The following is a 12,049-nucleotide window of genomic DNA, read 5'->3' as shown; positions in this document are numbered from 1 at the left end:
GGACTGTATTTTAGGTATTTACATTTCAAAGACAATTGGACAAATCCTTCTCTCAGTTCCTTCTCTGTGAATTTGGAGTAATTCCTGGAAGTTAATGGATTCATGCCAGGAAAGTGAAGAGTAGCATTTGGCCCTATGAAAATCCAGAGAGGTTTAACCTGTGAATCCTATCTTTTGCTAAAATGCCTGAAAAAAACATAAAGTTGATGTGTCTGGCTTAATATATTAATGTTCAATCTGACAGAACATTTGAGAACTCAGAAATGTAAAGCTGTAAGATAAATTTCAAAGCCCAAAAAATTTATTATTTTTTTAAAATCAGTATCAGCTTATTAAGGTAAAATCACAGTGACAGCATCCTGAAACCCCTCTTTGGAAGTCTGCATTCCCAGTCCCCCTCCCCCTAATGAGTTCTTTATCTGAACTGCTGCCTTATGTCAAATTGAAAAGCTGTGGAGAAGAAAAAGCAGTTGCAAGGCACGAAATGCATGGCTCCTATTGCTGTGTGACAGCAAGGGGAGTATGCAGAGAGATCTGAACAAGGAGGAAAGCAAAAGGCGCTTATGAGATATTTGCACTGTTATTAGTGTTTTTCTTCCTACAGTTTACTAAAAGCCCAGTATTTCGTGCTTGTTTCTCATTCAAGTGTTTTTTTTTCCTTTTGTTTCTTTTGGCAGCCTGAGAATATCCTGTGCGTGAACCGAAAGGCAAATCAAGTAAAAATTATTGATTTTGGATTGGCAAGAAGGTACATGCATGTGTTCTCACTAACCATAAATGAATTAGAAAACAATGAAAAAAGTATTGCATCCCTACAATGATGTATTTGATACATAATGCTCTTCTACTGTTCTTTGGACAAATTTGTTTCTTTTAACCAGTGATATCTTTTAATATGGAATGTCTGGAGCTGAGTGAGAAAGATTTGTCCTGAAACCTTCTTTTCAGGTAGAAGATTGAAAGAGGGCTGATTCTCACTAAGCATTCATATAAGTATCTTGGAACAGCTAAAATGGACAAAAGCAGTGGTTCATCTTGTTTAGTCTCTTGTCTCCAGTATTAAGAGATTATTCAAAAGAGAGTGGAAGATACCATTGAGGGCTCTTATAATATATCCCGTGCTATATCACTTTCTAGTTTAATTAGGTGCTATAACCTCAGTGAAGGATTTACTGGTTAAAAATTTCATGCCTATGATATGGAGAAGTCCCAAAAGGATGGTAAGAGCTGCTCTGAGAAGCCCTTGAAATATGAATTTCTTCCTTTTTATAGCAGTTGCATTTTGTCCTAGTATGATTTAAAGCTTGCAAACACTTTTCATTCTGTATGTTGGCATATTTGTTTTAAGTTTGTACCTCTGTCTGTCCTTGTTGTCCTAGGGAATTTTCTGTATGCTTCTGGAATTCCCCTAAGTGCTAGACAATTGACAATGCAACTTTATTAAGAACTGTAATTGATGTCCTTTGTTAATGTTTCCATTTCCCAGATATAAACCCAGGGAAAAACTTCGAGTTAACTTTGGGACTCCAGAATTTCTTGCTCCTGAAGTTGTGAATTATGAGTTTGTCTCTTTTCCTACAGACATGTGGAGTTTAGGAGTCATTGCTTATATGCTGTAAGTAGGATTCAGTATCTGCTTTGTAAGCTCTTTCCAGGTTGAACTATGTCAGTCATCCAAGTTTGCTGTTTTACTGGAAGAGTGAAAAAATCTGTACCCAAAATAGGAAAGGTAGACTTCTTTCCAAGTTCCGTATTGAGAAATCTCTCCTCTTTTCCAATAGCCATGAACTTTTCATCCTCATTTTTTTTGCACATCTCTCAGGAGTGTTTGAGCATCACACTTCCAGAACAATGTAAGCTGCTTGGTAAATTTCCAGTGGATAGTGCAAGAGGGGTCTGAGGTCTAGAAAATATGACCTACCAAGAAAGACAGTAATGCTTGGTGTGTTAGAGAAGAAGGGTGATTATTTAAACATGTAAATAGATGAGAAAATGGGAATGGTCTGGAGACCTTCCTAGTAATATTTTGTAAGATAGTCCAGAGTGACAGAACAATCATGCTGGTGCATTGGAGACCATATACAGGAAGAGGGAAAGACAGGAGGAATGAACATATTCCTTTTTACTTGGACTGAACATACTCCTTTTTACTTCAGCCTCACTGGATTGTCTCCTTTTTTGGGTGATGATGACAATGAGACCCTCAACAATATCCTGGCCTGTAACTGGGATTTTGAAGATGAGGAATTTCGAGATGTTTCTGATGAGGCCAAAGATTTCATCTCAAAGCTTCTCATCAAGGAAAAATGGTATATGATCCTGTATCTTTGAAACATGTGTTCCATGCCATCATGACACAGTTGTGTCACTTGTGCTGCTTCATTGCAGAACTAATATGACTTATCTAAGTTTTTTATGTCCACATACAGTATTATAATGATACTTCATTGATGTTCATTGTATCCCTCAAATGCTCTGAAATCACCTGAATACATTTTTTGCTGTGAAACAAAACTTAATTCATCTGCCATCTGTCATACTGTTCTGAAATGACAGCACTGCATGATGGCAGAACACATGACCTGTAACAGATAATTACTGAATTGTAAGATTCTGGGAAAAACTCTTAATAGCATTCTGGTTTTCCTCTAGCTGGAGATTAAGTGCAACTGCTGCCTTAAAACACCCATGGTTAACAGACCACAAGCTCCACTTCAGACTCCAGGTCCCTACATTTAAATATCCTTGTGCATCTGCTGTTGCCCTGTTGTGTTGCCACATCACTTTGCTTTGACATATTTCTTAACTTCATTTGAGTCTTTGTTGCTGATTCATTTCTTGCCACTGTGAGCCACATGTGTCCCCTTGCTTTTTTTTAGCTGTTACAATTTGCATGCTCACACTTGCTCATCAGTTCTTGCATGTCTGAGACGAAATACAAGATCCTGCAATACTGTGTGTTGCTGAGTGGATCCATTTCTTAGCAAAATGAAAGTGTTTACAAAATGAGCACTGAATTACCATATGAAAAGGATTTTCCAGCTGGGGATGATTCTTGTTCCTAGTTTGAAAACTGTTTCAGGGTCTCCTGAAGACCCCCATGAGTGCTGTTAGATTTCATCCAACCTCTTCCAAAGCGATACCAACAGAGCTTGGAACTTCACCTAGGGCATACCTTTGTACTTAAGCACATTCATGCCCTTCAATGGCAACCAGCTTAGTGGCCAACACAAAAGAAGAATAATTTTTACCCAAGAATAATAATTGCTCAAGTGAACAATTCCATTGGGCTGAGATGGAGGCGCAACAAGATTTTAAATCACTTTGGTTATTCCTGAGTCAGTAATTTTTGGATATTCATGATGTGGGTGACACCACTGTTGGCTGTTTCTAAGTGAGTCCACTCAGTGGTTCAGTGGATTGTGAGGGGATAATTTTAAGCAGGTTTCAGAATTTTTACAGCATTTGAAGTGCAATATTCACTTCTTCCTTAGCAGGCAAAGCACTTCTGTGTTAAATAAAATGACTGCTGTATTGCCTAGGATGTATATGTCAAAATGCATTTTGATATATAGCCATCATTAAGAATCAATAGACTATATTATTAATTAACAAAATAATGTTATTAAAATAAAAGCAAAGATTATGATGATAATCAAGCAGAGGTAGCTCTGCTGATGTGGTTATGGGATGGACTAAATAGTGTCTTGAGAGCTCTGTCCTTCCAAGATATTCCTGTTATAGAGTAAGAATAACTAGAATTACTATAAAATAGGCTGTAAAATCAAATAAATTATTCTAATTTTCCCTGAAATTTAGTTTTTTTGTAATCTCCCAGAACAGCAATGCCCATGAGATTATTAGAAGATTTGTAAGTGTGTATGCACAGTAAAAATAGGAGAGTTTGAAATGGTTAATATATCTTTAGAGGTTTTTGTAGGATACAATTTGACTCCTTTAGTTGGCCTCCAGTGAAGTTCTGATTTTTCCAGTCTGGGGAACAGACAGTCTTTTCCAAATTCTGCAAGAACACAAACTGCTGTCCTTCTTCCTGTCACCAGCTTTTTTTTCCTCAGAAAACCCTACCCTAATGCAAACTTTGCAGCTCATGTTGTCCTTTGCATCTCCTCCCCCAGTATTTTTTATTCATACTTGTGCTTTGCAAAATAGCGTCACTACACATGCTGATGTTGCAGTGTTCTCCTGCCATTACCTTAAGTAGAGGTAAGATATGATTGATCTTCAATTAATTCTCCAATAATGGTATCTTTCTTTCTTTCTTTCTTTCTTTCTTTTTTGTTTGTGTTTTTGTTTTCTTTTTGTTTTTCCTTAGAAAAAGGCTAAAGGTGACTCTGTGTCTCAAGCACCCCTGGCTCAATAACCTCTCTGAAAGAGCTGCCAAACAGAAGGTTTGTTTCAGGTCCCAAATGTTCATTCAGATGTAAAAGCTGTAGCCCCTGTGGAAGGGATCAGTGGGCAGTTGAAAACCTTGTACAGTCCAAAGTGCACAGTCCAAACTGTATTCACCACCACCATCCCTGCTGCTGTCTGGAAAGCATTCAAAATGTAAACTGGCTCCATTACTTATACCAAGTAACAGCAATGTGCAAAATAATTAATGGGTACGGAGCCATATGTGCTGCAAACCCTGGCCATTTTAGAGGGAATGGTTATGCTCCCACTGGCTCTCATGGGGCAGGATTTCACCCAATAATTTTTCAGTGTTGAAAGCTTTCGGGTTTTCATGCTGTGGTTAGAAGTACAGTTTAGAAAGGGTAGAAATATGAAAAGTAATAACTTTTTAGCAGAGGCACGGGCCAGACCCTCAGGGCAGCTTGACTAACAGCAGTGAAATCAAAGCAAGGTGTCCCCTAAAAGAAGCTGCTCCACACATCTGAGGACCCAGTTCTGACAGGGCACTTACCTTCCCTTTTAGCAACCCAAACAATTTTGACAGAGCATCTCTCTGTCCTTTTTCCCTGGCTCCTTGTCTTTGCCCTTTCATTAACAAACAGTTCATTAGTGGTTCTCAGGCTGGCTTGGCTGCCTCCCTTGGGGATCAGGGAGACTCAAGTCTGCTCTCGTGTTCTGTCTCTGGTCTTTAACCATGGCATAGTCACTCAGCCACTTTGAAATCATGCTGCCTCAGGCACTGCAGTGTCTCCATAAACCAGTACACCAATTCCCACAGCCACTTTCACCAGCTACCACAGAAGTTGGTGGCTCTGTTGAAGGACCAGGGGAATCGCTCAGAGGTTCTGGAGGCCATCTCTGGGCAAAACTCAGTGGAGGGTCAAGATGTGAATTAGGCTGAGAACACACACATACACTGTAAAACCACTTCCTTTTAGTAGTGTGTCATGAGTAACAACAGGATGCCAAAATAAAAGTAGTCCACCTTTCACCATAAACAAGTTTTTATTGGTGCCATCATCCATCATCTGCTCGGTAGGGCAAGTGATATACTGGTGGATTTTTTGCAATGAGTTTTTTCCAGGAACATGTGAAAAAGAGAGTATTGTGAGAGGTTGGAATTTTTGTTCTGACTAAGTATGATTAGAGCAGAATTTATACAGTGTAGTGCAGTAACACAGAAGTTAATGATTTTTACATGAGCTATTTCCGGGACATGAAGATGCCTTTCCATGATACAGTGGAAACCAGTAAGGCCTAAGGTACCGTTATTACATCTTACATTCTCTCCTGCCAACTTCCTGATATGGTAATAGCTGAGCATCAACTTCTGGACTGGAAATCCAGTGGGAATTCATACCTCTTTGTGATCCTCAGTATTCACCCTCACTTCACTGGGGCTCGGACAGATTCCGTGAAGCTTTGGTCCACTCACCTGTGCGTTTCTACACAGTAGTTTTCTAAACAGGTTTTCCAGCCCTGCTGCACAACTAGTGTTTTTATCTGTATTTCTCATTTCAAGCCACTAACTTGTGGCAATGAACACAGCAACAAAATGGTGGAAATTCTCCCTCTCTAATGCAGGAAGCACGGTATTACACAATTTTCTATTACAACCTAAGTCAACTTTAAGATAAATTGACTGTCCAACAGCAGTCAAAATTATTTTTAAATAAGCTTTTAATAGCTTTGTAACATAGTAACCTATCCATGATCTAACTTGCAGGAAAATCTGGTTTTGGCTTTTGCAGTGTTATTTCCTCTGTGTGTGTTTTTCTTTTTGGAGTTTATTTGAGTTTACTTAATGAGTGGATCTAAAGTCATAACTGTGCTTTATTTTTAAAGAATCCCTTTAGCTATTTTTACCGGTCAAGTAGTATGGTTACCACATTTAACCCAAAATAATGCACTCAAGTGCCAGTTGATTTAGACCTGGCATTATAAATGCTTGCAGTGGTAACACAAATATATGGAGAGTTTTGCAGCATGCCTTTGCATACTGTGATCTGTATGACAGGAGAGGCAAAAACTCAGAGTAACTGCATTTCAAGAGAGACCTCCAGGATCAGTTCTCCACTTAACAAAGAGGCCTTGTCTTTTTAATATTGTATAAAACATTTCACAGAAAAGGTGGCTGCAAGAATTGTTTGTAAGCAAGAAGCTTCAGTGCTGCTTTCTTTTCTTTATGCATGAAGAAACCACCACGTGGTTGTCTTAGAACACTTAACCAAATGAAAAAATATACTGCTGAATTAACTGAATTCTTGTTTTGTTTATTTTGCAGAAAAGCTGCTGTGTGGTTACTGCTGCTAAGAGATTTGAAAATATCAGCAGTCTTGGTGCTTTACTCCCCTGCCATGACTGAGACTTCTACTAAATGGACCAACAGCACTTTAGTTGCAGGACAAGTCCCCGCATTGTGGAGCTGCTTCTTCTCTATTCAGCTGTTGAAAGAAGGAAAGTATTTCTCCAGGTTGCAGGAAGGTTTTTCTTCTGGAGCACCATATTCTCCATGCCTGCAAGTGCTACATTAGCTTGGTTTCATAATGAACTTTTCTCTATCTAGTCTTATATCCCCATTTTCTTATCAAAGGCTCCTTAAAGTTTGAATTATCATGTAAAATTAACTGCTTCTCATCTCACCCCAGAAGGCAATATATCACTATTTTATATCTGTAGCCAAGGTTCATTTGACACTGGAGTCAAATAGTTTTAGAAAACAAACAAACAAAAAATGCAGCAAATTTAAAGCTTCCTTATGTAGAAGATCTGAAGTTTATTTTTCCTGTCACACTAAAATGAGTTAAGGATTAGCTCAACCAGAGTGAAAGCCACGTTAATGTAACACCAGTGGAAGGGAGAAATGAGGCTTTCCTTGCATGTAGGTGAATTTGCTGCAACTGTGAAATGGTACATTTCAGGATTTTGTAGCCTGATGAATTACTGCTTGCTGTAAATCCACTTGGCTTAATTAAACAAGAAAGAGAACAAGGCACTATTCAGTTGTACCCATGCAGACTCTGTTCTCCAAAATGCAAGTGTAATTCAGAGTTATTCTAACAGAGGATGGTTTTATATCAGCTAGTCTGTTTAATGCTAATTTAACTGATTAGGACCACTGGCAAAGAGGTGAGTCAGTGCTTTGCTCATTATAACCTCTGAGTACAGGTTCAAATAAAAATCCTCTGTATTACTAGTTTTCTTATCTTCCTCCCAAGCTTTTCTGATTCTTAACTAGGTAAAAACAATGGTGGTCAGAACAGCTGAATTCTTTATCTGAGATTGTTTGAATATGGCTCATCATTAAGTGAATCTGATCCCAAGTTGCCAAGGCTCTGAAGTTATAATAATGAGACTTATTCCCTGCTGTATATGGCTTTCTTACTGCTTGGTTTCAGAACTACATAAATGCAAATTGTAATGAGTATTTTATTTAATCATGCTGTTGTGGTGTCTTTACACTGTCTTTGCTTAATCCAGTTCTGATCAAACCACATATAAACATAGCTATCTCTATATATTTATCTACACATTTCATATGTTTATATATTTAAATTCTGTCTTTTTTAAAAAGGGATCAACATAGAGACAAAACAGTATTATTCATCATCACATAATGAATTGCTTCTCTCACCTTTGTCCTTTCTGGATAGCATTCATTTTGAAATAAGGGGCTCATTACTGGGACATCATAGCCATCACACTCTCTACAGCCTGTTTGATCCAATATTTTAAAATCATTGTAGTACATCTCTTAAGGCTGCTCCTGTAAATGAACAGGGCTTCTTACAGCTGTGACATCTTAGTGATACTGATTTGTTGCACCAGAGGTTGCAAATCCTGCTGTCACACACTGACACACTGTGTAACTTTTATACAATGTTAAAAGTTATGCCACTTTCAAGTCCTAACATCTCTAGTCTTAACTACAGTAAACTTTGACTAGCAGAAATGGAAGTTTCTTTGGGAAAAGACTGAGCAGTCTCAAAGCAAGAAAACGAGCATCTGGCTTTTAGATAGAAGCCGGACTGCTTGTTTTTAGTCACCATTTATTTTTGTACAAAATAAATAGAAAAGCTACCTTTCTGTTGGGGCTGGAGTTCCCACTCCTGTTCTGACTGTCTTCAAACAACTCAATGATCAGACTAAAATGCAGCAAACTGCTTTGGAATGTCAGCATCTCATGCACTTTAGTGCCAGTATTGTAGAATTGGATCAGGGTTTTGTTTTTCCTGCGGTATTCATATTTGTGGATACAAATAAATTGCATGTACTTTTGAATCCTATTAACCATACTAAAATAGTCGTGTGACTACAGTCTTTTCTGCTTTGTTGCTCAGTTAAATTAAGAGGATTTATTATTTGTTGATATATACATCAGAGTAGTAATTAAGAGCTTAGTGCTGTGAAGATCAGCCTGGTGTTACAGTGTGTTGCACTGAGTCAACCACAAATCCTCCAGGAGCCGTAGGAAAACATAGCCTCTGTTGAGCACATCCTCCAAGTTTATCTGCACAGTCCTCAGTCAGAAATAGGAACACGTGGGAGGATGGAAGAGCTGGACATATTTCCCCCACCTTGAGAATTTAGGCATGAGTTGAGGAGGGGACTCCTCAGCAGCCTCTAGCCTGTGCAACGGGACAGTGTGCTAACACAATCAAGGCATTTAACTTCCATTCTTAATAACATGGATAATGGTGGTCACCCTCTAGAGTCTTGTCTGTAAATTTTCCCACTGTTTCATTCTTAGAACAGCTGCTGCAGTGAGGGATGAAGTTAACAGAGGGACACTCAGAGGAGGTTGGACTGAGCAAGCCTCTGCAGTGACTGAAGGTGCCACTTGGTGCCCAGGGTTAAACCCAAGTGTGGGACTGCAGGTGTCCAGTGGAGGAGGAAAGAATCCCAAGTGCATTCCTGCTTTTTGCTCCAGTGATGCTGGATCTGCAGCACTGAGTCAAAGGGAGGTACATTACCTCGGTCCTTATTGTTATCAAGGGTAAAAAATTTACGCTGCTGTGTAATCATCACTGCTGTGTATAGCAATGTGCCTGAGAAAAATGTCTCCAGAGATGTTCATTTGTGTCTTGTATCCACCTCAACATGAGAAAGAGCTTCTTTACATTGAGGGTGGCCTAGCACTGGAACAGGCTGCCCAGGGAGATCATGGAGTCTCCCTCTCTGGAGACATTCCAAACCAACCTGAATGTGTTCCTGTGTCACCTGCTTTAGGTGATCCTGCCTTGGCAGAGGGGTTGGACTGGATGATCTTCAGAGGTCCCTTTCAACCCTAACAATTCTGTAATTCTGTGATTCTGTGGTCTTTTCTAGCTGTAATTTTAGTTAAATAATAACTTGACACAGATTCTCTTTAGTGGCTTCCTAATTGTGTGTATTGCACTTTGAGCAGCATGCTGTTTTGTGTGTGTGCTCACATATGCAAGTTTGGTTTGTTTTACTTTGCCCTACCTCTGGAAACATTACAGGCTGAATTGGACAGGGCTTTAAGCAAACTGATCTAGTGAGAGACATAATTTCTCATTGTGGGAAGTTGGACTAGATGACCTTTAAAGGTCCCTCCCAACTCAAACTATTCTATGATTCTATGATTCTATGATTCTGTGATTCTATGATTCTATGATTCTATGATTCTATTATTTAAATATGTTCTGTAAGGGATAATAGCTAAATCCTGCTATGTTAAATTATTGTTTTGGCACATTATCATTGATATTCTACTAGGTCATAATAATACTAAGGCTACTAGGTTCTAATAAGTCACCTACATCTATGTGAGTTTGCTTATAATTTTTGCAACATATTGGCTTATGTGAATGCATTTGGAAACTGTGAATTGCTGTGCAAAAAACCAAGAGCAGGTTTGGGTATGAAAGGTGCTGTTCTAGCTGTTGTTATTCCATTTAGCTGCCTACTTATAGGCAGACAGAAATGACTGCAGGTACCTCAAGAGTGATATAGAAACATCAGCTTTGGTGAGAGGGATAAAGTGCCAAGATGCAGTCTTTGTTTTGTGCATACCATCACATTCTTCCTGACAGATGAAAATTAAAGGCCATATCCTGGGGGCATGACAGCTACCACCTGGCACTCATAAGAATTAGGACACTGTATACTTAGCACAAGATGGGACACTAGTGGTTTTTCAACCCTTTTTATATGTTGGATATCCTGAAGATTATGAAATGGGTAAAAACCTCTTCAGCAGAAAGATCTCCATACTGTCATGCCTGTGTTTGTGAATACCTGCAGCCAGTTGCTCCTCTGGGTACCCTTACAGCAAAAGCACTTGGCAACTTGGATAATCCACTCTGGAGATTACAAGAGCAGCTACTTTTAAATTTTGTTTTCATATTTCCTCTAATTTCAGAAGATGAATAAAGTTAAAGCCAAGCTAAATTCTTGATTCTAACCAGGAATAACAGGGTAGCTCACAGAAATAAATAAGGGAAGTGCTAGATCCACCTTTTGTGATGTGAACAGTACAAGAGCCCAGTTTAACCACCCTGCCTTCCTGCCAAAAGTATCTGCTTTGCACCAGTCCCGATCTGGAAAAATAGAAAGAACCTTAATCTTTTTAACAGTGGAAGAATCTCGATCAAGAAACAGTTTTTCTGCAGTGGTTAAATTGCAGTAAGAGTCAAGTTATTTTAGCATTTTCCGTTTAATGCTGACACTATAAATCGCTGGCAGCCTCTTTCAGCAAAATAGCTCCCACCAGGAGCTGTGAGATAAGGTGTTTATCAGCTCTTCTCCCCTGATGGAGACCTGGAAACATTGGATTCCTTTACCCTGGATCCAGTGAGCAAGGCAATTCTTAGCTTGTGGACTTCTAATACATGGTAATGGTTGCAGTTTTGTACCCGCAGCAGTGATGAATGAATGAATGAGCACAGATGCTTGAAACTCCTTCCAGGAGGATGATGCATTTTCATGTACTACTTTTATCATCACCAATACATACTTGTTCTTGTGTCTCCTGTGAATAAAAGTAAACACTGCATGAATCCATTTAGGAATGCTAGACTGTTTCACCTTCCATGAAGGCTTGGTAGCTGAACAACTAACTACCTGTTTCAAACTTAGATGAAGACTGGTAGAGATAGTGCATTGTAAATATGTTGTTTAGCTGTGTCCATAGAGTTAGTGATCACATTTTGGTGTGGCAGAACTAATGTTTGTGTACCCCATGGCAACTTCCCTTGAATGTAGATGACAGGCATGTGGCAACTAAATCATGAAGCATGTGGATTTTCATGTACCTTATCACTTTGGTTTGCATATCTGGTTTTGTAGATTAACTCATGTATCTCTGATATGTGTTCTTTTGTGAAAACCACAAAGCAATCTTGTAAAAAGATGACTGAGGAATAAATGCTGATTTTGTTTACTCCAGGGTTTTTGTTTGCTGTATTTAATGTGCCTGTCATTTGTAATAGTGACAGAAAGAAATGGTCTTTTCCCAACTGCTGTCTCTAGACACATGAAGAGAAAAGTAATTTCCATTGAAACAAATGTACCTACGTCAAAGGTTGACTCAGGCTCACAGTTTGTACTCACTCCTTATAAGAAAACCTCGGCTCTCTCTGCAAGTAACTGGGACTTGAAGGGCTCTTGACTG

The 12,049-nt window shown here is 38.9% G+C and overlaps 1 protein-coding gene across 2 annotated transcripts in view; it reads left to right on the top strand.

The window, feature by feature from the left end:
* MYLK4 (myosin light chain kinase family member 4) overlaps nucleotides 1-11,818 on the top strand; it is an 80,498-nt gene extending 68,680 nt beyond the window's left edge. For both annotated transcript variants that reach the window (XM_085052024.1, XM_085052023.1), the window contains 6 exons: nucleotides 678-748; nucleotides 1,487-1,615; nucleotides 2,157-2,309; nucleotides 2,653-2,725; nucleotides 4,334-4,409; nucleotides 6,698-11,818. In XM_085052024.1, the coding sequence (XP_084908150.1) occupies nucleotides 678-748; nucleotides 1,487-1,615; nucleotides 2,157-2,309; nucleotides 2,653-2,725; nucleotides 4,334-4,381 (474 nt within the window). In that variant the 3' untranslated portion in view covers nucleotides 4,382-4,409; nucleotides 6,698-11,818. The remainder of the gene's footprint in view (nucleotides 1-677; nucleotides 749-1,486; nucleotides 1,616-2,156; nucleotides 2,310-2,652; nucleotides 2,726-4,333; nucleotides 4,410-6,697) is intronic.
* Nucleotides 11,819-12,049: the final 231 nt, after the last annotated feature.

This window comes from Lichenostomus cassidix, chromosome 2, assembly GCF_008360975.1.
Source record: "Lichenostomus cassidix isolate B80296 chromosome 2, HeHo_3.0, whole genome shotgun sequence".
In the NCBI taxonomy this organism is placed as follows: Eukaryota; Metazoa; Chordata; class Aves; order Passeriformes; family Meliphagidae; genus Lichenostomus; species Lichenostomus cassidix.
This window is presented reverse-complemented; position numbering and strand designations above follow the sequence as displayed.